Here is a 25,354-nt window from a genome sequence, read left to right as displayed (position 1 = left end):
TGAGCCACATCCCCAGCCCTTTTTTTGTATTTTCTTTAGAGATAGGGTCTCACTGAGTTGCTTAGTGCCTTGCTGTTGCTGAGGATGGCTTTGAACTGCAATCTTCCTGCCTGAGACTCCCAAGCTGCTGAGATTACAGGTGTGCACCACTGTGCCCAACAACATGAAAATAATTAACTTTGGCAAATAGTGTTTAAAATTACCTGTCTATATTTCATTTTTTTCTTCATAAGAAGCTTCCAATGACAGAATATGAAAACTGAAAATTTTTACCACACTCTTTTTATGAGAACTTGTTGTTCTCTTAAACTTACAGCTCTCAAAAGATCTCCCTGATTCTAGCACCACAGAGATGCCTAGCTCAATTCGTTGTGTCCTTTAAGTGTTCAAAAGTGGGAAAGCACTCAGAAAATAGCTGAGTGACATAGCAACATGTGATCCAGATCAGATTTAAGCAAAATTTCAGCTTGAACATGTAAAGTTTTATATTTATAGATTGTAGTTCCATCTGGGGACAAAGTTGGATTTAACAGATGTACACAGAGCAAGTCATAAATATCTTATATAGTTGTAATAAAAATGTCTGTCAACAGATAATTATTATTTTAAAATCTCAATTCTTTCAGTTTCTTTCAATAATGCAGATAAATATTATCTCTCAGATGTATATTTCTCTTAAAATAGGCCAAAATATTTCACAGTAATGGCCCAATAATTTACCTGTGTTATTCAAAAGAAAACATCCATCTCTTTTCCATTAAAAGGTCAACATGCAACACACAAATTTCTTCAGAGGCATGCCAGTGTAATGTGTTTGCTACAGTAGCTTGTTACTTAGAAAGGGCCCCTGGCGACTGATAATGGAAAAGGACCAATTCTATATTTCTGCAAAAGAGGTTGAGTAAATTTGTTTGAAAGTCCTGATATGTCTGAGGTGAGGAATGTGGCACAGAAAGGAAGTCAGTGGACAGAAAAAGGACAAAGAACCCCTCTTCAACTCCCATTTTATATGCAAAAAAAAAAAAAATTCCGGACCCTAATCTACTGTGAAACTCTAGTAAACCTGAAATATTGAAGAGTTGAGACTTCAGATAAAAGTTAAAATAACAGTGAAAATCGTTTACTCCAACCACCTCTTTCCACAGATGACAAGAATAAAGTCCAAATATAGGAATGACCTTGCCCAAGGTCAGATTTCAGAAGGCTCAATGGTCAGGATTTTGATATAATCTTTATAATTACAACAGGGTCTTCCAGTTCAACAGTTTAGGACTCAAAACTTAGCAGTACAGATATTGCTAATAAAGACAATGTTTTATGATTAATTTAAAAATAACAACAAATAAAAGAAACAAAGAAAAGAAACCTTGTTTCAAAATGAGAGGCTGGGCCATTAGCAACTTCAATATGCTTATGTAAGAGATTAGCATCATCTTCAGCCAGCTCTGGACCTTGGGCCAGCTTCTGCCATTCTCTCCTCCTGTCATGAGGTGCTCTTGGCACTTTTTCTGGTTCATGAGGACGATCTAGATTTTTCTGCTATAACAGATGTATTGAAACAAAGCCAAATGCTGAAATGCTAATTTTTAAAAAGAGGTTACAACTATCATAAAATTTGAAAAGTTGAAATATTGAAAGACAATACCATAATACGATAAAAGTAACACAGGGACAGTTCACTGATACATTCAGAGTTCAATTTTAGCTAGTCTGCAGTTATCCAAGTTTCTTGCCTTTTTTAAAACAATACAGGAATGAACCCAGGACCTCCCACATGCTAGGCAAGCACTCTATCACAGAGCTACATCCCCAACCCTTTCTGTTCTCTTATTTTCAGATGAGAGTCTCATTAAACTGCTAAATCTGGTTTCAAACTTGTCATCCTCCTGCTTTAACCACCTGAGTAGTGGGGATTATAGGTGTGGTGTTGTGCATGTGTCATGTTTTGTAACCACAATTTTGAATTGATGTGCTGAACACATTAGAATATGCTATGGTAGGTTGAATATGAGGTATCCCCAAAAGCTCAGGAGACAATGTGGCAATGATTAGAGGTGAAACAATTCAGTTACGAGTGACATAGCTGAGTGACATAGCAACATGTGATCCATCTATAAACTAATTGGTAGATTAATCCATTTATAAACTAATTGGTAGATGAATCCATTTGATGATTAATAATTTGAAAGGATTCCTGTATTGGGTCTAACTATAGATCTGGTGTGAATGGAGGAAGTAGACCAATGGGGGAGTGCCATTGAGGTTACATTTTGTTCCCAGCACCTTACTGTCTTTCTCTGCTTTGTGACTGTCAGGAAATGAACAGTTTTCCTTTCTACACCCTCCTGTTATGATGTTCCACCATCACCTCAGGCCCAGAGCAATGGAGTGGGCCAACCATGGGTTAAGTCTCTGAAACCATGAGCTGAAAAATAAACTTTTCCTCCTCTAAGTTATTCTTGCCAGGTGTTTTAGTCACAGTGATGTAAAAGTGACTAACAAATATGTCTAAGTAATAAATGGGGAGGTCAGAAATTCCTTTCAAATGAAAATAAAAACAAAACATCCCCCCCCAAAAAATCCCCAAACAAAAAACCCCTCCCTCTCTCCAAGATCTATTAGCTTGAAATTTCTGCCATAAATTATACATTGTTTGCTTCTAACCAATGTGAAAATTTACCAAGATTATGCTAACTGGGAAGCAACCAATTAGCTGGCTGACACATGGGAAAAAAATTCTGTTATCCAACTAATCCATAATAATTGTTATCACTCAACAGAACACTGGGTTTTTAAACAATAGAATACAAAGTGATTCAAATTAGGGGAGAAAAGTCTAGAATAGGTATAACAAATATTGAATGCCTAAAGAAGCCAAGCAGATAACATACATGAATGAAGCTAGTCAGTATATGATGGGGTAGGCTGTGAACTAGACAGACATATCTCATCTAAGAAATTGCAGTTCAAAAACTTTAAGACCCCTCTTTTTGGCAAATGAAACCTGCCTAATGGCGTAATCTAGTTTGCCGGTCACCAGTTTGCAAACTGGTTAGAACACAGAGACACTGTCTAGCACAGAAGATGACAAAAGGGCATTACAGAGATTGGGAAAAGTAGAAATAGCTACAAGACAAACAAGAATGATAAAGACAGATTTTGCCTCCTTCATAAATGCCTAAATCCAAGTTACTTCTTCCATATTTTCTGTTATCATTAACATAAAAGAAAGCAGATCCAAGTGAATGCATTAAAGTAGAAATTGACAACACAAGAGACAGATAACAGGAGTTTAGTAAGAATCTAACTTCTTTAAAACATTTGGAAAACTTTAGGATGTGCTCTTTGGCAAGAAAATATTAGCTTAATTTACTTACTTTACCAATATCTGCATATAATATTCCTTTATTTCTCCATACTAGAATGCCCTTCTCTTCCATGGTCCAATTTATTTTCATTTGTTCTTCAAGATTGTTTATAAAAGCTTTGTCTGCTGGCTAAAGCATATGCTATTTTGTGTTACCCAAACCTCTAAACAAACCTCATTATGGCACTACCATACCGTAATAATCTAATATAATCTAATTGCTCATCTGCTTCCCTAGGAGACTCAGCTGTACAGATATAAAGACTTCAGTATGGATCCAAGTAAAATAAAACCATCAAAGTACAGGATTAATAAAGTTCCATAAATGCAATAAACATAAACATACAAAAAATAACTTCAATTTTTAAAATCTCTTTTAATACCTTCTGTTTCCTCTTTTCCTTCCTCTTGTCCTCTGTATCTTGCAACATTTTTTCTTTCCATAGATCAAAGAAATATGAAGGATTGGTATAAAACTTCAAACCTTCTTTACCATCATCTCTGGAATACATAAATTGAAATGTATACTAGTAAGGCAAAGAGGCAATCAAATAGAAATAATTTTACTGAAATGTTTTTTCTTCTCACATTAGTAAAATATAACATGTTAAAATATTGCCAAAATAGAATATTGCAGCAATATAAAATTTCTTACAAATGAGTAAGGAAAATAAAAAACCAGATACTTTCCAGAGTTAGTACTAAAAAATTAAAAGTATAGCTGGGCAACTCTCATCTCTAACTTCATTGAATGTCAAATTTTTCTGAAAGTCCTTTGAGAAATTTCAATAATTACAAAGAGTTCTGCCAAAAATAAAAGCCTGAAAAGATAATAACATTATTTAGAATAAAAAGTTTTTACTGTTACTTCCAGTAGTATAATTTATTTATGAATTTAATTTACTAAACTAAAAGATGTCACCCAATAGTCATTTTAATAGCAACATTTATATCCAATAGCTTACATATTGATTTACAGTTTTAAATAATTATTTTAATACCATTTTATGTGCTGTGCATCTTAAATTACCCATTTAATAATTTGTGAGAAAACTCCAAAGAAAGGCTGAATAATTCCAGATTTTAAGTGGTAAAAAAGCATTTTTAAAACAAATACTATATAGTCATTATGCAAAAAGTTAATGTATATATAGATATACATACTTAGAGTAGATAGAACAAGCAAAAATAAAATACTTATTTTTTAGTATGGTGGAATTTTGGGATCTTTATTTTTCATTTGAGTAAAAATTAAGTTAAAAGGACAATAACATTTCCTTGACCTTCATATTAACAGGTTTGCCAGTGCTTTTTCTAGTAATATTTGTTTAAACAACCCCTTGAATATGTCTTTCTTTTGTATGTCAGAACCTTAGGAACTCATTTAGTGACAGAAAGAAAGGTTCTCTGTGTTGGCCAGAAGCACAATAAAATTAAGAATGTGTGGGGATTTAGCATTTAAATCTGCAGTCTGATATAAATAACAAGGCTTCTTACTTATTAACCTACTGACCTATAAGGAGTAAGTATGTTGAGAGGTGGAGGTTGTTCACAAACATCATATGTCTCTTGTAATGGAATAGGCAAAGTCTTGCGGTCGAAAAGCTGCTGATCTTGAATTGTAGAACTTCGGAAGGCTTTTCTCATTGTTATGTCTTGCAAAGACACTAAAACAAACAAAATACCAAGAATTCATTTTTTTTTTTTTTAAAGAGAGAGAGAGAGAGAGAGAGAGAGAGAGAATTTTTTAATATTTATTTTTTAGCATTTGGCGGACACAACATCTTTGTTTGTATGTGGTGCTGAGGATGGAACCCGGACAGCCACATCCCCAGCCCAAGAATTCATTTTATTTTCCTAAAAGGATTTGACTATTGAACAAATTCATATTCTGTAATTGTTTAAAAGCCAGAATGACTCAAAAGGTTATGACCCTAGTGGCTTATCAATCATGAATAATTTTAAATGCTTTATCATTATATTTATCATTATTATTCTGTGCCTAGTTTTCCAAACAACATGGATTTTAACTCAACTCTTGATTTTAAGGCTCAGAAGGTCCTAATGATTCCTGAAGTGCACCTACACTTTCCATCAAAATATATCTTTTTTTAATCTTCCACTTTTAGTCTGCAACAACTTCTATCTTCCTCTATAATCTTCTTTCCTATCTCCCTTTATTCCTTCTTTTTTGCTGATAGCCAGAAATAACTGTGAAAGAAATACACTATTGACTTCTTACTAAAATTACTATAAATATTACAAGTGTATCAATATTACAAAGGTAAAATAAACTTTACAATCATGAAAATTATTTTTAAGTATCAGGTGATCTACATTAGTCTTAGTCTCTATTTCTTTTATATGTACTATAAAGATTTCTATCTACTTAGCTACAGCTTCTTGAAGACTGAGACTATCTTGTTTAGCAGAATCCTCAGGAACAAGCACAAAGTGCCATCAATTGTGATAATTTAAAATAATTTCATTTACTCATTTTCTTTTGAATTAACATGTGTAGCATGGTAAAATAAAGAATATATTGAAATGCTACGTTATTAACACTCAGAGTGACTTCCTTATATTTAAAAAGTAGGTCATTTCATATATTTAATATGGCTTTAAGTATACAAATGCTTTATACCATAGCAGTAGATAAGTGAAAATTATATTCTTAGTAGTTCCATTTCTTTTTAAGAATAAAAAATACAGAGATATTCTGTCAAGGCATGAAATGTGCTTTTACCACTACAGTTTCTTCCATAATTTTATCCAGTAGTGTGGGTTTTTTTTTCCCAACCTGATATCCCTGATTTAATCTTGGCATAGAACACTTCCACCCTACATACTGGCAATTTGTTTTTGAAATGTTCATTTAAAGTGGTAGTAATATTTAATTAAAATAAGCAGACAAGACTAGCCATAAGCACACAAAAGCATATTAAAAGGCTCCACATTCTTACAGAATCAAACCTTAGGATTTCAGATACTTTTCAAATACTTTTTATTTCTAAGACAAAAGTACACAAATAAATTATAAGGAAGGAAACAGAAAGAATGGAAGAAAAGGTCTGGTTAAAATGTCTTCTTCATGTCAAAAAGTTAAGAGCTAAGTAGTATACGAAATAAAGAGATTAAAACAAAGACATGTAGAAATAAAACGCCAGGAGATTCACATTGATGGCATTTATAGATAATATCCTGATTGACTATAACATGTATTAAAACAGGTAAAAAGACTTATAATAAATTCATGTTTAATACCATTCTTAAATATACTCATCTAACTAAAATATATACATGGAAGAAGATATGAATAAACTTACATTCTTCTTCTTTAGGATCAAGCTGTGTAACACTAACAGATAAACGGTCCACACGTTCTTGCAGTGAGTTAACTCTGAAGGAAAAACTATGTGCTTCATTGAATAATTCTCCAAATATATCTTCAGCATATTTACCTAAGCAAAAAATGAAACATATTTCATAAGATTTAATGTGATCATGATCATGGAGATAAATACTGAACAAATAAAGTACAGTCCTGTTAAATTTGTCATTTATTTGGAAATATTTTAAACTTTAATCCTACCCTACAGGCACTAAGTCATGACAGAGTGGAAAAATAGACACACGAACTCTGGGAAATCTGATTTTAAATCCTGCTCTACCACCTTTTGCTCAATGACTTGTGCCTAAAGTGGAAATATTCAACTTACTTTACCAATATCTAGCTATCTAATGAGGGTCAGGGGAGATTATGATGTAAAAGTACATACAAACAATATTTCTTCTTTTTTAAAAATTTTGTTTGTAGTTGAAGATGGACAGAATGCCTTTATTTTGTTTATTTTTATGTGGTGCTGAGGATTGAACCCAATGCCTCATGCATGCTAGGCAAACGCTCTGCAACTGAGTTACAGCCCCAGCCGCAAACAATTTTTCTTTTAATCCCAAATCAGCATTTATACATAGACTCTACACTAGTCTCTACTGAATTTCAGGCCAGGTGACAGAATGCAAGAGTCTTCATAGGCCTACTGGATGCCCTGTCTCAAATATGTCTAAGACCCAAGACAGAGCTTCAGAAAACTTAAGAGTGATACTCTGCATTCTTATTATAATTTCTTTAAAAATCATAAAAAATTTAAAAACCATGTATTTCTCTAGCTATGTAAATTCCTCTTATTAAAAAAAGCAAGCCAAAATAGCTAGAAGAAGGTTTCTACCTTTGGTAAATTTTGAACAGAGGGAGAAACAGACATTTAAATAAATATGAAAAGCAATTTAATAAACAATTAAATTCAAATCACTGTGAGACCTTGATATCAAATTTCTCATCTGTAAAATAGGAATAAAAATATATGTCTCAAAAGGAAGTTATAGGAAGAGAGCAAAGGGCCTGGTGGTATACTTGATACAGATTTGGAGCTCAACAACAGGTAAAAACCACACAGCAGAAAGCACCTAACTTTTGGGAGTGGAATGGTGTTCAAGAACCTAGTTGAACACAGGGAATCTTAAATTTTAATCTGTATATCACCTGAATTTATATGCATATTTATAATGCATTTGCATTTTTCTGGAGCTTTTTAATAATTAAAGAAAAAGTCTATGACAGCCCCTCTTCCACATTTAAATGCCAGTTTAGCAGATATCCCATTCATTCTTTTTAAATTTAACTCTGCCTCCCCTCCCAGAGAAATAACAACTGTGTGCACATCTGAATTTCAACTCTTACATTATACCACTTCTCTACTCAAGAACCTGTATCTCATTATCTGTGAATTTAAACCTAAATCCCCTCATCTACATCCTCCATTATCAGGTTCCACCACACTTACCTAGTATCAGTTGTCTTTTTAATCCCCCTATATACGTATTATTTATTTTTGCCTCTATTTGTTTACCTAGGTCATGCATGCTGAAATGCCTTCCTTCCCTATTCTTTTAAAATTCATTTGGTCCTTAAGGGCCCAATTCACCTTTCATTCAGTAAGCCTCCCTTAATAATTTCACCTATGACTATCTCTTTTCTATAAGTTCTGTAATTTAAAATTCATGATGTTAACATCTGCTCATACTATTCAGAATGGTTTCTGTATTCTATACTTAGTTGGGATTCTTCAAATTTTCCAAATGAGATAAATTCTTCTAGAATAAGAACCGTGCAGCTTTATAATACAATGAAGTAATTCACTAATATCCGTCTAATGTCTACCAATCTAATTTGTTCTATCAATCCTTCTACCCTTCCAGTTTATGACCTATCTATATGCCGTGGTTTAGATATGAATTGTCCCCCATATGCTAGAAGCTTAGTCCTCAGTATGGTAACCTGAAACATTTAAGAGGTGGGGTCTAGTGCAAGACAATTAGGTCATGTGGGCAACACTCTCAGAAGGAATTAATACTATGTCTCACAGAGTGGGTTAATTCTAGAGAAAATAGGATATTATAAAGTGAAACCACTTGGCTTCTTCTGCATTCAACTTGTTCCCTTTCTACAGTATTTCTCAATCATGCTGAGTCCCAGTAAAGAGGGCCCTTTTCAGAGGCTGAATAGATGAAGTCACTTATCTTGTACTTTCGGCCTTTGATACTATGAAATAAACCTCTTTTCTTCATAAGTGCCCACATTCAGATACTTTGTTACAGATACTATCTGCCAAATTATCTATAATTGAAAGCAATAAATAGACTTTATACTTCATCTTGGCAGCATAAACTGACTATATTCAACAAGAGAAAAGCCATAGGAAGAAGAGTAAAAACTTTCTGATATACAGTCCAAATGGTTAAGATAACAATAAATGGGGAAGAGGAAATTTACATTAAGTGGATCTTAGGTTTTCAATAATCATCTGTTAAAAAGCAAAATTATGTTCTAATAGGAAAAATCTCATAAAATACTGGGATGTACACTTTTACAAAGTGACAAGAATATCTGGCTGAGAGTGTCTTGCCCTAAACCATATGAAAGCCTATAGTTTATTTTCATTACCGTATTCTGAAGAACTTTTGGTGCAAACAGTGGTACTGAAGTGAATACTTCAATTACTTACAATCATTTTAGATTGCTAATTTTTCTAAGTAATTCAGAGATTATTAAATTCATTAATTATTATAACTACTTTGGATAAAAATTGTTATGAAATGTATTGAGTTTCCTTGTCTTCTTAAATGGATACAAAATGAAAATTTCCCCTTTGTTGAGGACTCATGGCCATGAATTAATTATAAAAATCAATTATTTTTAATTATTTTTAAACCCAGGCCAGAAAACAGCCTTGAAATGAAGAAGAATATTTGCTTTTACATTAAATGGCCTTTTTCCAGTTTTTATATTGCTTTTTTGGTCAATTCCTCCCTTGCTGTAAACTACCTTTTTTGGTTGGCTTCTGTGATGCCTTATTCTATTATTATGTGCTGCTCCCTCTACCTCCTCTTTTAATTTTCTGAAGCATAAATATTTGGAAATAACATCATCAAATCTGTCTGAACTATCAAAGCAAAAGTAAACACACTCTGAGAGTGGGATCAATTGGTTATTTTTATCTTTACTGTGTGGGCTTATTTATTCTGGCTATATAGAGGCCTTTTAGATTTAATTCCAGGTTCTCAACTATGTCAAGTGGAAAAACTGCCAGAAAAATTAATTTCAGAGTAATTAAAAAAAATACTGTTACACCTTGCTACAATACCTTATAGGTTTATCTTGTTTTCGAATTTTTATAAACTGTTAGAAAACATCTATATGGCCTCTAATTCCAAATATGAATATTCCCAAATGTAACTTACGTTTATTTTTACAATATGTTTATTTTTCCAGATTTGGTTAGCTTACTGACAGATGTTGCTTATATGGACTCCATTAGGCTTGAAAATTCCTTATGTTGTCTTGTCATCTTTAGATTATATAATAAATGTTAATTATTGCAAATTAACACACAGTCACATTAATTCTAGATTCTATATTAGGTATATATATAAAGCAAGATACCTACCTGTGTTAGACTGAAAATTCATTTCAATTTTGTTTAAAAAATGTTTTGTCTAAAGTTACTTAGGTTGTTTTTATGCTCTTAACATGTTTCTAACAAGCTGATGCACTCACACATTAACACATATTTTATATAAAGTCACGTTATATTAGATCAATCAATGCTAGGCCACAAAAAAGTCAGCAAAATATCTTTAAACAATATGGTTAATTATAATGTTATGTAATATTTGAGTCAACAGAAGACTTTCTTTTGATTAGTCTCAAAAGTAACAACCACATTATATGCATGTATAAATACACCCACAATGAAATCTATTATTTGTATAACTAAAATGTACTAGTCAAAAAAAAAAGAAAGAAAGAAAAAAGAAAAGAAAAAGAGGTATACTACATATTGGCTTTCCTGGTAAAGAATCACACAATACAATATCTTAGTGGTTCACTGCCAATAACTAACCTGAAAAAATAACCACCAACAGGAACAAGGAATATAATTAAAACAAATTTAAAAAATAGCCTGTTATTTATTCTTACAAGTATTTCACAGGCAATGCAAAAATTTGGTATTCTCACAAAAAACAATCAAATACAGAATTCTCCAACTTATGATAGTTTAACAATTTTTTAACTTTACAAAGTGACATGTATTCAATAGAAATCATAGTTGGAAATTTGAAGTGTGATCTTTTCTTGGGCTAGTGATATGTGGCACAATACTTTCTCGTAATTCTGGGCAGTGGCAGTGAGCCGCAGCTCCCAGTCACATGCTGATGAGCCATGTGATGCTCTATAGTGTACTATGTTGCTAAGCTATAATGTTGGGTAGGATAGGTAAGTTAAATATTTTTTTTTTGTTGTTGTTCCAGGGATTGAACCCAAGGGTGCTTAACCACTGAGCCATATCCTCAGCCCTTTATATTTTATTTTCACACAGGGTCTTGCTGGGACCTAAGATGCTGAGGCTGGGTCTAAACTCGAGATCCTCCTGCCTCAGCCTCCCAAGATACTGGGATTACAGGCCTGCACCAACACAGATGGCAGTTAAATACATTTTTGTAAAGGCATTTTCAACTTATGATGGGTTTACTGGAACATAATAAGATGAGGAGTACTTTCATAATGTTTTATGATGTTTTAGCTACAAGGATATATGACCAAACTCTCTCACCTGAAACAAATTAGATTAACCATCTCTCTTTATCTTGTGCTAAGTACATTTGGCCCTGCAGATTCTGTGTTCAATTCGCAGATTCAACAAATTTTGGAAAGAAAATATTTGGGAAAAAAACCTCCATCTGTATTGAACATTAGATCAATCAATGCTAGGCCAAAAAAAGCCACATACAGACTTTTTTCTTTTCATTTTATTCTAAATAATACAGTATAACAAATATTTATTTAAATAAGCATTTACAGTCCTGTTAAGTAATCTAAAGATGATTTAAAGTGCAACATATAGGAGGATATGTGTAGGTTCCATGCAAACATAAAGGACTTGGGCATCTATGGATTTTGGTATCCAAGGGGGGTTCTGGAACCAATCTCCCAGAAATACCAAGGGATGACACTACTCAAGTTATATAAAGGGAAGACAAAAGTTAAAAGAAATGGAAAATACAGGCCAACCCTTATTATTAAAGAGTCTATGCTGATGAGTATGACAGACATGATAAATCTAGGACTCCTTGTAGAATGTTTAGGTCAGGTATATCTTGTTATGTATTTGAAATGAAGTATAGGTGTCTTATTAAAAAGCTAATTCTTTAATTCAAAAATAAATTTGTTTTAGCTTTAAATTTTTCTACATGATTAAATTTAGAATGGGAAATAATCCCTTGACTAGCTCTGATCTATAATATTTTTCTCTTGCTCTTTTCTTTTTTTTTTTTTCTTTTTTTTTTTGGTACTAGGGATTGAAACCAATGGTGCTATACCACATTCCTAGTCCTTTTTATTTATTTATTTATTTATTTAATGATCTAACTCCTTATTTATTTTTTTTTATTTGTTTGTTTATTTATGTGGTGCTGGGGATCAAATCCAGGGCTTCGTATGTGCTAGGCGAACACTCTTCCACAGAGCCACTACCCCAGCCCCAGTCCTTTTTATTTTTTGAGACAAGGTCTCACTAAGTTGCTCAGGAACTTGTTAAGTTGCTGAGGATGGCCTCAAACTTGGATCCTCCTGCTTCAGCCTCCAGAGTTCCTAGGATTACAGGCTTGTGCCATCATGTCCAGTTTCTGTTCTATAATCTTAAAATGGGAACATACTGCATGTCTCCTTTTCCACTACATACTCTTTCTGTAGGCCTTTCTCTGGCTAATCGGTTTGCCTTCTATCTGCCAGCAGCCAAATTACTTGCTGTTTTCACATTTTTCTGTATATCAGACTCTTGACTCTCATTTTAATGTCCCTTAGACAAAACTCATTTGATTAGTCTAATCCTTTCACTTTAGATCTTTGATAATATGAAAACATTTTAGGAAAGAAAGAGATACTGGTGTCCCCAAACACAGATAGCTGAAACTTCTAAAACTAATATAGGTAACAATCAAGCAAGAGTACTACTCTGGTCTTACACTGAATCATATTTTTAAGAGATTTTAATAATTCTCATCCATCATGTGATTGTGTTCCAGAGATTCTGCCCTTATTTCCCTTTCTTGGGGGGTGGGATGGTGGGGGGACATGCAGGGGAAGAAGAAATGATTCTAAAGCTCATTAATTTTACTTAAAATGACTACGTTTTTCAGGATAACTATATACTCTATCAAATATCCTCCCCCAAATTAACTGCAAGCATATCTTCTTAATAGTCTAAAGCATAAAATTATGGTTTGCAAGTAATTTTTTTAATAGATATAAAACTTACTTAGGCTACTTAGCTGTCTAATTATATTTGCCAAAGAAATATTGGTTACACATTCCAGTTCATTCTTAATGCCTCTAGGCAGTGCTGTGTGGCACAAGTGCCTAGGATCGATGTTTCTTTTCACTAACGGCATCTTGAGATAAACCTCTGTGCTAGTTCACCTGTAGGAAATCAAAAAAAGAAATTAACATTATTCAACTTCAACCAACACAGAATAAGACTCTGTCATAATTAAGAATAAAGTTATATGCTTGTATGAAGACAATGAAAATAGTCATCTGATTACAAGAATCTAACTTATTATTAGCTTTGGTTTATTTTCAATTATTAGAACATCAATATGACATAAAACATTTTTTAAAAACTTACTTTCAATATCAGATGCTACATCATGGTGAATTTACAATCGCCATCCCTATTATTCTCCTAAAACCATTGTTTCTATTTACTATATATACTGGTTTTGTTTTACAAAGTTGGTGTCCAGAGAGCCTTTCTAAGAAATTACCTAAGAATCGTAAAAAGCTAGGAGAGTACTATCAAATTTATAATTTCATATAAAACACATCAGGTGTTCATCAAGTCAGAGATCAAATAGTTCAAGCAGCCTAGCACCAAAAATCTCATCAAACTTGCCAAAATTTTAACTGACCAAAAATCCATCTTTGAATTAGAGGTTGTCTTCACTTTGTATGCTTCTCATGTGCACCAATTTCAGCAACCAAAGTTAATTTAAACAGCAATCTCCCAGCAACATGGTTCAAATTTCACTATCACATCTATTAACTATAACTGCATAAATACAAACTTCATTGCTAACATTCTAGTCAACAAATCACTGTTAATATGAGATGTGCATCACAATCAGTAGTCATCTTTCCAAGTCAGTTGATTTGGTAAGACTCCATGTGTTGTTACTCAATTCCACAGACAGCAAAGCCAATACCTGTATTGACTTCTTGCTTCCCACTGCTAAACCAATATGAAATTTTACAAAATGAATAGTAGAAAGTGGGAATTTGCTAATAGAGACAAAAGAGCAGAAAACAACCAAAAATTGATAACACTGGAAATGAAATTCAAATCCAATGTAAGTGGAAGAGCTGACTGTGGAAATGTTGCTACTACAACATACAACATTTAGTATGAAAATCTAGATACACAGCCAGAGGAACTTAGGGAAGGCAAACTTACAAGTGAGGAATGTAGTTTTGACAAAAATAAGAAATATGTGCCAAGAAGGGATGCTGGGAAAAATTAAAGGGACTCTGAGAGTTATTTCACTGCACTGAAAGTACAAAAGATAAAATGATGGAAGTGGATCCAAATTTAGTAGAAAGGGAGTGTTATAATTTGCCAAGACACAGAAAAGATGTTTGAGCTCTGTTAGCTGTGGCTCTTTTAAGTTACACAAGACAAACACTGTTCAAAGTGTTCTTTTTTTGTTTTTAAACAACAAAAACCCAATATTGTTTCTAAAGTTGTAAATTACACTGTACTAATCGTTTTATTTTTCAACACTGTCCTTATACATCTTACCAAGAGTTTTTAATGTTTTGATAAAAAGATTTAAAGAGCATGAACAATTATAGTTTTCTCACAAATAAAGACAGTTTTCAGTCTTGCATGGTCATATTTACAGCCCAGCCTAACTGTTGAAAGTGAGGCTGACTGCCCAAAATTACCTACTGATAAATACTGGTTACTTTATAAAGAAAGAGATTTACTATTTCCTGAGCTTTAATGACTAACAAAGACGTTAGTCATTAAACACTCAAGTGTTACTTATGCATACAACACTTTGCAAGTATGTCAATTAACATACTTTAAAAAACCAAACAAATGAAATTTGTCTCATTTGACCTTTTTGCACAAAATTCTATGTACATTTTTAAATATTTTAAAAATTGTGTGATATTAAGCATACAGAAAAAAAGGTATGCACAAAACTGTATAACTTAGTAATTTAAACAGTCATATAACTCCATAAAAGAAATAAAACACGCCTGCACCTCAGGACTCTTCCACTTTGGACTCTTTTGTCCTTGTTTACCTCCTCCTCAAAGATAAATTTTTCTTTAAAAAAATTAAAAATTAAATAAAGGCATGCTGTCCATCTACAATTTTTAAAATATATATATAATATTATATATTATATTGTGTGTATGTATATAAAATAAGCATTTCCTTGTTTTCTTTATATTTTCACCACCGAGGTAGGAAACTCTAAATATGAGTATTATGATGGCTTTTTGAAGTGAAGGGAATAATATATATTGTGAATATACATTACGAAGAGAACAGTCTGATTAATGACAGTTTCAGCTTTAGAAGATGATGCCAAACTGTTCCAAAAGTAACTATACCAATGTATGCTCTTTTCAGCAGTGTAAGAGGCTACTGCTACCCCATTCTACAATACCTCATACTGTCAGTTTTTAAATTCTAGCTGTTTTGGAGAATATGTGGTAGCAACGTACTTTAGTGTTTTCTTTTTTTTTTTTTAAGAATTTTAATATTTATTTTTTTTAGTTTTCGGTGGACACAACATCTTTGTTTGTATGTGGTGCTGAGGATCGAACCCAGGCCACACGCATGCCAGGTGAGCGCGCTACTCCCCAGCCCCGTGTTTTCTTAATTATTAATGAGTTTAGCATCTTTTCATATGTTCAATTAACTTTTGGATTTCTCTCAAGAAGTACATAATTCTTTTATAACTTTTATCATAGAGCAAGTTTCTATATTATAATTTCTAAATCTATCTAATTTTGGACTCTATACTAACTATTCCACTGATGTGTCTTACCTAGAGCTAATGATAATTAATTAATTAATGGGACATTGTGTTGGGAAAACATATAATAGCAGCAGCACCCCAGAGAAAAACCCTAGCATGGGCTCTAATGACCCTCTTTCTCCTCTTTGTTTCTTTCATTGGCGTTAAGCCTTCTGTGTGCCAATGTTCAAATCCTGCTGGTGGGAAGCCTTAGCCCCAATTAGAATTAACTTCTTGGGCTCCAGAACTGACATAAGGGAGAGCTTGCCAATAAATGGGCGACCTGTTATCTACCTCAGTCCTGCGACCTCTCCTTAGACCTATATAAACACACAGCCTTTTGTAATAAAGGGGAAAACCTCTTTGGTAATCTGTGTTGTGTGGTGCGGTGTGGTGAGGCGTTTTCCAGTCTTACACTTTGTATAAGTCTTGATATACAACAGGGCAAGCTCTACCTTGTCTTGTTTGATCTTGGTCCTTTATATTTCCCTGTAAATTTTTAGAGTAAGATTATTAACTCACATATACATACATATTGGGAATTGATTGGAACTATACTAAATCTATAGCTCACTTTGGGGAGTACTAATATTAATACATTTCTTCCTATGCATGAATATAACATATCCCTCCAATTATTTCAGGATTTTTAAATGTCTCTCAATGTTTTATAGTTTTCTGAAAAGCTTACACATCCTTAGATTTGTATGTACATGATATTTTATTATACTGAAAATGGTATGTTTTTTCATTTTCTTTTCTTTATTGTATATACAGAAAATAAATCTGTGAATAAAAATTGGTCCTATATCCAGAGGCCTTTCTAATATCTAATTATTCTGGATTTTAAAAGTATATGCAATCATATCATAAATAGTAACTGTTTATTCCTCCTTTTCAAGTATCTTACATCTTTTCTTTCTTTTTCCTGCCTTATCATACTAACAAGAACTTTTAATACCATGTGAAGTAACATCAAACATACTTATCTTTTTCCTGAACTCAAAGGAAAAGGCTTCAACATTCACAAGAGTAGGATTTTTGTTAAATTGTGCTTTTTTTGGGGGGGGGAGGGAATACTGGGATTAACTTGGGGCGCTCGATCACTGAGCCACATCCCCAGCCCTATTTTATGTAGACACAGGGTCTCACTGAGTTGCTTAGCACCTCACCGTTGCTAAGGCTAGCTTTGAACTCTTGATTCTACTGCCTCAGCTTCCCAAGCCACTGGGATTACACGCATGTACTGCCTGTTAAGTTGTTTTGTAGACACCATTTAATAGATTAAGAAAGTTCCTTTCTTAGCAAAGTTTAAAAGATTTTTAAAATTATGAATGATGTTGATTTTACCAAATGTTTTTCCTACATTTATGATGAGGATCATATGACTCTCTTATTCTGTTAATGTAATGAACTATATTGATGTTTTTCTTTTGTTGTTAAACAACTTTGCATTCTTGCAATACCAAACTTAGGTAGCCTTACTGAACTTTTGTCTACTGGTTCTATCAGAGAGATATGTTAAGATCTCCTATTGTAAAGGTAAAATTTCTAAGCTGATTCTAAGCTGCAAAAGTCTGAGTTAAAGTGTAAAAGACCGGGCATTGTAAAGCTTCTAAATGGCAAGGCCTGGGCTAAAAAGTAAAGACTAGGTATTGTTAAAATTCTTCTGCTATCCCCGGAACCTGTAATCTCTGTAAAGTTGTTAGGACAATGCTGGAACTGCCCAGTAAATATTTCCACTGACTTTCTGGTTGTTTAATAGCTAAGGGTTCTAAGTTGCTTGGCACGTAGGCATTGCAGGACCTAAACCAATCAGTTTAAATGTGTACCCCGCTTAGAAACAACCAATCACCCCTGCCCTGATTGTTCCCGCCAATGTATGTACTAATCACGTTTCAGAATTGTTCAATTTCCCCGCGCCTCATGATGATTTGTTCTGATGTATGCTAAGCCCACCGCCCTCTCCACGAAGTGTACTTAAGCTCCACCTGACCTCTGTTTGGGGCTCTGGGCTGCTCTCCCTTCTTGAGTGAGCACAGAGTCCCAGTGCGCTGGAATGGATCCTCAATAAATCCCCTATTGCCAATTGCATGGAGTCAGTCTCTTGGGCGGTCTCTCCCTCCGACGTTTCGCCGGACCCCCCTTACACTATGATGACAGTAAATTTGTTAAATTCTTGGTATGATTTATTATTTTGAGACTATGGTATTAGGTACATTTAACATTATGAAGTTTTCTTATTATCACTAATAATATGGTCCTTTGCATAAAAGTTTCTACTCTGATATTAACATAGCTATACCAGTTTCCTTCTGGCTTGTGTTTGAATCATATAGCTTTCCCATTTTCCTTTATCTTTGTTTTAGACCTATCTCTTTTTTAATATTTTTTTTTTTAGTTTTAGGTTGACATAATATCTTTATTTTTATGTGGTGCTGAGAATCGAACCCAGTGCCTCACGCATGCTAGGTGAGCGTGCTACCACTTGAGCCACATCCCCAGCCCCTAGACCTGTCTCATGATAGACAGAGTTAGGTGTTTCTTTTTCATTTACTTTTAACTCAGATTAATAACTTTAAAAACTTATTTGTATGATGCCAATAATATTCCTGCTGCCCAGGATACTCTTCGTCCACAGGCTGTTTTTTCCCTACTCCTACTTTTCTTAAAATTTCAGCTAAGATGAGGGCATTCCTTGATCCTCTAGCCCTGACCAGATGTGGTCCCTCTTTTAAAATTCTCTCATAGCAATCTATCATTTTTCATTAAAACACTTGTCTCAGTTTGTAATTAAACATATCCATGATTGATTTGTCTCCTTTATTAATCAAAATACAAGGTTTTTAAAAAAATGTTTTTTAGTTGTTATTGGTCATAGTACCCTTATTTATTTATTTTTATGTGGTGCTGAGGATTGAACCCAGTGTCTCACACGTGCTAGGCAAGTGCTCTACCACTGAGCTACAACTCCAGCGCCCAAAGGCAGGTTTTGTGTAGTTTTTTTTTCTCACAATATATTGGATACTTAGTACATTAAAAAAAAAAAAAGTTCAACATGTATTTATTGAGTAACTAAAAAAAAATACCACTTAACTATAATTCAAACTTATCTTACTAAGCTATAGATGTGCCTGTGCAATTGCTTCCTGGACATTCATACTTTCTGGACATCCATATGTTCCATAAAATATATCAAATTCAGCATGTCCAAAATTAGACTCCCTATATTTCCTTTTCAAATCTAGGCATCACCTTTAATTCTGCCCTACCTGCTAGAGTCCCCATCTATATCCAATAAGAGATCAGCCTTACTAATTCTGTCTCATTAACATATCTCACATTCTGACCTTCCTTTCCTATACTACTTATGACATCTTTAATTCAAATCCTCACTTGGTTGGACTTCACTAGCCTATAAGTTTCTCCTGCCATTCCATGTATATCACCATTCCCACCAATCCATCCTATACCTCATCTTAAGAATATTATCAAAATCTTAAGTTTGGTAATGTCCTTCTGCAAAAATAAACCCTTCCACGGTGTCTCTTTGTCATAACAAAGTCCAAACATGATACACAAGATTCTTCAGAATTGAGTCCCCACTTCTTCCTCTAGCCTCATTTATCACTATACTCCTACGATTAACCACTCTTTACAGTCCTTCCTGCCTTTTCTCATGCTTCTCTCTGCAGAGGTCTCTCCCTTTCTTATCCTCAACAAAGAGCACTTAATTGTTTCACACTAGACTCAAGCATCTGAAGCCTAACTGAATCCTCTAGGCAGATGTGGCAATCTACTTTTTGGTGCCCTCAACACAGATCCACATTTGCATCCACCTCAGTTCTCACAATTACACTGTACTTATTTGTTTACATATCTATGCTTAAGTGATAGACCCTGTAGGGCAAAACCTTGCCTTATTCAGCTTTTATATCCAAGATCTAAAAAACAGGAGATAATTGATAAGATAAATATGTAAGTAAAAGAGAAAACAAAACCATGAAGTATAAACAGACACACACACACAGAGGGGGAAAAAAAACCAAAAAAAATCCCTTAGGTAACTGAGGAGCACACACATACACTTTTCTAAAGCAACTACTTAATCATGGTCTAAGGAATTACTTGCTTTATTTGTATAGAAAAGGAATATATTTGAGAAAATTGATACCTTACAATTGCATTGAAGAATCATAGGCTTGCTTCATAAGAGAAAGTTTGAACAATATCTTATTCATTTCTGCATCTTGAGGGTCTCAGAGTTAAACTACCATAGTCTAAAGTATTATTCCAATCTTAAAAGAAAAATGAATTTTGTTGGGACTAAAACAGTCTCTTTAGGCACAATGCAAAAGCTTTCTGGAGAGAGAAGTCTTTCCTTATCTTTTTCTTTTATTTAAGTTATAATACCATATTCATTTTCATATTTTTCTGTCCTAACTCAAAAACCTTACTGGAAAAATGTTAAATAAAACACAAAAAAAATTTAAATAAAATGTAACAACTTCATCTTCTAAATCCTGAAAAAACCTGATCATTGTCACATTAAGAGTAAAAATTAAATCCAAAATGTAAAGGTATTGTAAGGGTCCGGCGAACGTCGGAGGAAGAGACCACCAAGAGACAGGCTCATGCAACAGCAAAAGGGGATTTATTGAGGATCCAATCCAGCGCGCTGGGGCTCCAGGCTCACTCAAGAAGGGAGAGCAGCCAAGAGCCCCGAGCAGGGTTTGAGCAGTGCTTAAGTACACTTTTTGGGGAGGGTGGGGGCTTTGCATACATCAGAGCAAATCATCATGAGGCGCAGGAAAATTGAACAACAACTCTCAAACATTCATTGGCAGGAACAGGTCAGGTGGGGGTGATAGGTTACTCCTAAAGAGGGGGATACATTTAAACTGATTGGTTTGGGCTCTGAATGCCTACGTGCCAAACTGCACAGGATCCAGGTTATTTAACAACTAAATGGTCAGTACCGGGCATTGTCTTAACTGCCTCAGGAATTTCAGGTTCTGTGTGCAGTTCAGAAACTTTACAATACCTAGTCCTTTACATTTTAACTCAGGCTTTGCAGCTTAGAAACTTTACCCTTTCAGTATAAATTAATTATCAAGTAAATATAAGATCAAATTTATTTTTTAATACTTTTTAATACTGCAGATAATACATTTTGTTTAAAAGCAATTTAAAAATTGCATAGAAAAAAAGTGCATCAATCACCTATAATTTAACATCTTTTAGTCTATCAATGCCTAACTTGCTTACTCAGGAGAAATTTGTTTATCTATAAGAAAGCTAAAATATATCATGCTAATATATAAAATAATTTTTGAAATGATTAATCTGTTCCTTAAGGTGATGGTTACAGATACCTACCACAGCAACCAAAAATTTCTCAATTAATTTATAACCCATTTGGTTCTAAAAGTAATTGAGTTCACTGGAGATGTAAAAAGCTAAACCAATTCTCAGGTTCTTTCATGTATTTTCAGCAACTAAACTGTCAATTACTAAAGCAAAAATCAAGAGATTGTTAGTATATTCAAAAAGAATATCTCATGTAAAAGAGATTTTTAGAATTAATTTTTAGAATAAAAAATTTCAGCTATAATCTCTACATTTTTAATCAGAATAACTTTTCATGGGTAAAACGTTAATTCCTGATACAGATTTTAAAATTAAAAATAAATTGGCTACAATAGTGTTTAAGACTTCATGTTCATTAAATTAGTAAATTGAAAGTCCTCTTTTAGGAGAACAAGGAAAATGAAACTACTAAAATCTAACCATAGCATTCTAAATTAAAACTTTATTTTGGTGACTATTGCTAATAACAATTTGTTTTTTAAGTTATTTTACGAATGCCTTCTGTTGAGCCAAAATGAGGCATATATATGTATAAAAGTATACGGGCTGGGGTTGTGGCTCAGCAGTAGAGCGATCCCCTCAAATGTGCAAGACCCTGGGTTTGATCCTCAGAACCACATAAAAATAAATAAAATAAAGGTATTGTGTCCAACTACAACTAAAAACTAACTAAATAAATAAAAGTATAAAGAAATACGTAAGTGCTAAAAATATCTCAGGGTCAGACATTATAATGATGTTACAACTTTAGAAAAATCAGAAAAACAAGTTATCAAATTCTCATTTTCAGAACCCCCAAATATTACCTGTAAAATTTATTTTAAATTTTTAAAGGATTCCTTATAGCTACTAATGTTGACAAAAAATAAAATGCCAGAAAATTATTATAGTTAATCACTGCTTTATGGAGTATATAAGAAATTCATGTATAATTAAAAAGAAGTTTAAAAAATTATTTTATTATGTCATTAATGAATGACAAGTGATGACAAGCGACTAATTCTTTAAACTAAAGTCAATGAAATAGTCTATGCTCATTTAAGGGTATTTCTAAATTTTAAAGGCGACAGTGATATTAAATTTAAAAATTTATGTGAAATCACAGAAATATGATACTCAATTTTCATGACAGTATTAAATTCAAAGTAAATGATTCAATTATATGATTGAGAGAACCATTTAGTATAAAATAACTTTCAAATACAAACTAATTTCAATATTTTAAATATTTCTAAGAATTTTTGAGAGAGTAAATACATTTTAAGAAATGAATGACCTTCCTGCAATTAGAAGCTGCTTAATTATGCTAACAAACCAATTAAATAATTTTGGGCATCTGAATATTTAAAAGAAATATTTAATATTTAAATGAATATTTAATATTTAAATGAAATAATTTCATTAATCTACAATCAAATGACAAAATGATGTATAATTCTGACAGACAACTAATTAAAGTAATATAAAAAGCTTTAAAAGAATACATGAAATAAGAAAGAACTTCATATTAACAAACAGACTAAATCTATTTTTAAAACAATAATATAAAATCATAGGTCTTTGAACAGTATTATAAAATATATTTTAAAAGATATTGTTCTAAAGTATATCAAAACAGAATTTTATAACTTAACTTCCCTCTAAATCTATAACGTATATGTTCCAAACTTTTATTATTGTGAATAAGTAACTGAACTTACCAGTGAAATAACAGAAGCTTATGTAATACGACCTCAGGAAAAATACAAATTTCCCCTTCACAGGAAGCAGTAAACTTTAAAATACTTACTATTCATGATTCTTTAAAATTCTTTACACAGGAGATGACAAAGTCAACTGAAGTACTTGCAGGTCTAAAGAATTATCAATCATGCTGAATACCTCCAGTAAGTTGATTGCTTTGATATGCTGGGGCCTTTGCTTAAAGAACCTGCCCTAAGAACAATACTATCATTACAAACAATAAATAGATAATTACATTTTGCATGGCAAGCCTTGAGAGCAAAGTGTTAAATTTTGATAGGCTGAGGTTGAAAAGAACACACTGATATATAAACTTAAGTAAAAGAAAATGAAATAAGCTACATACTCAGCAATTCATGACACTGAAAATGCTGACAGATTTAAGAAAACTGGATGCTAATAAAATAATAAATAGTATTAGATACTTATAGAGTGGAAATGAAGACTCAATATAAGGAAGTTGTAATAAGATCCACTAGGTTAGTAGTTTATTATATGATTCCATGTACTCTCAAAGAAAATATGTATTTCTTTCAAGTTAATGCACCCACTACTGAAACCTGACAAGTTCATTATGTAAGCATAATACTGCATCAAGATTATTTTAAGAGATGTTAATCTGAAATCTGAAATATCTACACCACAAATTCAGAATTAAATCATTTGAAAAACAAGATCAAGTGTTTTTATATTAAAAGTAATATCTCTAAAACAATATTTACCTATTAAATATTGTACTTTATATGAAAAATGGCAACACTGATACACTGCTATCCATCTATTGAATACTAGTGATTCAATTACTATGCTAAGTGCTAAAAATAAAGGGGTGAGCAGAAACAAACAGCTCTACATGGATCGGCTAGAATCTAGTATCTAATTACATAAGACCTAGTTCCATGACATTTTGAAATTCAGACCACAAGATTATTAGGAATCAGATATGTTGGGGGAACTATGTGTGTGTGTACGCGCACGTGTGTGTGCACACTTTCACTCTAACTTAGAAGGTATATCATATGCTAAAAGGTTCCAAATTGAGAAAGGCTTTGTGAGTTTGAAGAACTGGCAGATAAAAGAGCAGGCCAATGTGTATGAAGTGTAGTGAGAAGACTGCAAGGCTAGTAAGGGGTCAGATTAAGTAGGATCTGGAAGGTCATGGGGCAGATTTTCAATGTTATCCTAATGGGCAGCCTTTGAAGGATTTTTAAAGCCAGGCAGTCCCAAGATCAGGAATGACAGTTCATTCTCTCTATGGAGACCTGGGTAGTGGGGGATGGCAGACTAAAAGGAGGTAGACTGGTTAGTAATCCAAGTAACAGTGATGGTAGTCACCAGGACTTGGTAATACAAAAGTATGTCAATTGAAGATATATCTTATAAGTAGAAGGAAACAGGATGATGATTGATTAGATGTGAGTGAGGCCCAGTTCTTGGCATAAGAAACCTTCTACAGATAGCTAATTGAGATCATGGAAAAAGTGAGATGGTAATTAATGGTATTTGGAGCATGTGATAGTAGAATAATGATGAGTTTTAAAGCCAAAATCAATTGGGAAGGCGAAACTATATTTAGTAGTTTTATTTCCTTTACTTCCCTTTCATTTTTTCCTTATATTTCATGATTCTAGGCCCATTTAACTCTTTTGTCTCTACATTGTTCCTATTTTCTATACCTTGTAACTTGAGTTCACTAGACTTCTAGACAACACAGCCAGGGTGAATACAATATTCCTAGAATTCACCTTCAATGCCACCTCAACCTATATGACATGTCTAGTAAAGTCATCTTTCTGTAGGGAACAGCATGGCAGAATACTATTTGCATTACTAACAATTTCTCCAATGTTTAACTATAGCTTTCTCTTCACTTATATGTGAAGAAAATTCAATGAAATAGTGAAAACATAATAGATAGTGACCATGTCAACAGCAATACCTATACTATTCTGTGAAACTACTCATCCACAATAGCACAAAATTTCATTTATCTTTTGTTGAAATTTAGTATCCAAAGTAGAGAGTTCAAGGACTTCCCTGAATATCTACTAGTACAGTGACACACAGTGTAGGGAAACTTTTAATGTTTATATATTTATAAAAATCTTTCAAGATTTCTGTATTTACCTAAATTTTTTTAACAGGTTAATTAAAATATACAAATATAAAACCAGTATAAAATCCTTGTAACCCTTATATAACCATAAAACCAAAATAAAT

General features: G+C 33.0%; 1 protein-coding gene across 1 annotated transcript in view; it reads right to left on the bottom strand.

Annotated features, from left to right (window-relative positions):
* The window catches only part of Wasf1 (WASP family member 1), a 57,683-nt gene that overhangs the window by 3,624 nt on the left and 28,705 nt on the right, over positions 1-25,354 (bottom strand). The window contains exons 2-6 of the mRNA XM_077802045.1: positions 13,246-13,406; positions 6,694-6,828; positions 4,881-5,034; positions 3,751-3,868; positions 1,367-1,539 (exon numbers count right to left, since the gene is read on the bottom strand). Of these exons, the coding sequence (XP_077658171.1) occupies positions 1,367-1,539; positions 3,751-3,868; positions 4,881-5,034; positions 6,694-6,828; positions 13,246-13,378 (713 nt within the window). The 5' untranslated portion in view covers positions 13,379-13,406. The remainder of the gene's footprint in view (positions 1-1,366; positions 1,540-3,750; positions 3,869-4,880; positions 5,035-6,693; positions 6,829-13,245; positions 13,407-25,354) is intronic.

This window comes from Urocitellus parryii, chromosome 8 (genome assembly GCF_045843805.1).
Source record: "Urocitellus parryii isolate mUroPar1 chromosome 8, mUroPar1.hap1, whole genome shotgun sequence".
Taxonomy (NCBI): Eukaryota; Metazoa; Chordata; class Mammalia; order Rodentia; family Sciuridae; genus Urocitellus; species Urocitellus parryii.
This window is presented reverse-complemented; position numbering and strand designations above follow the sequence as displayed.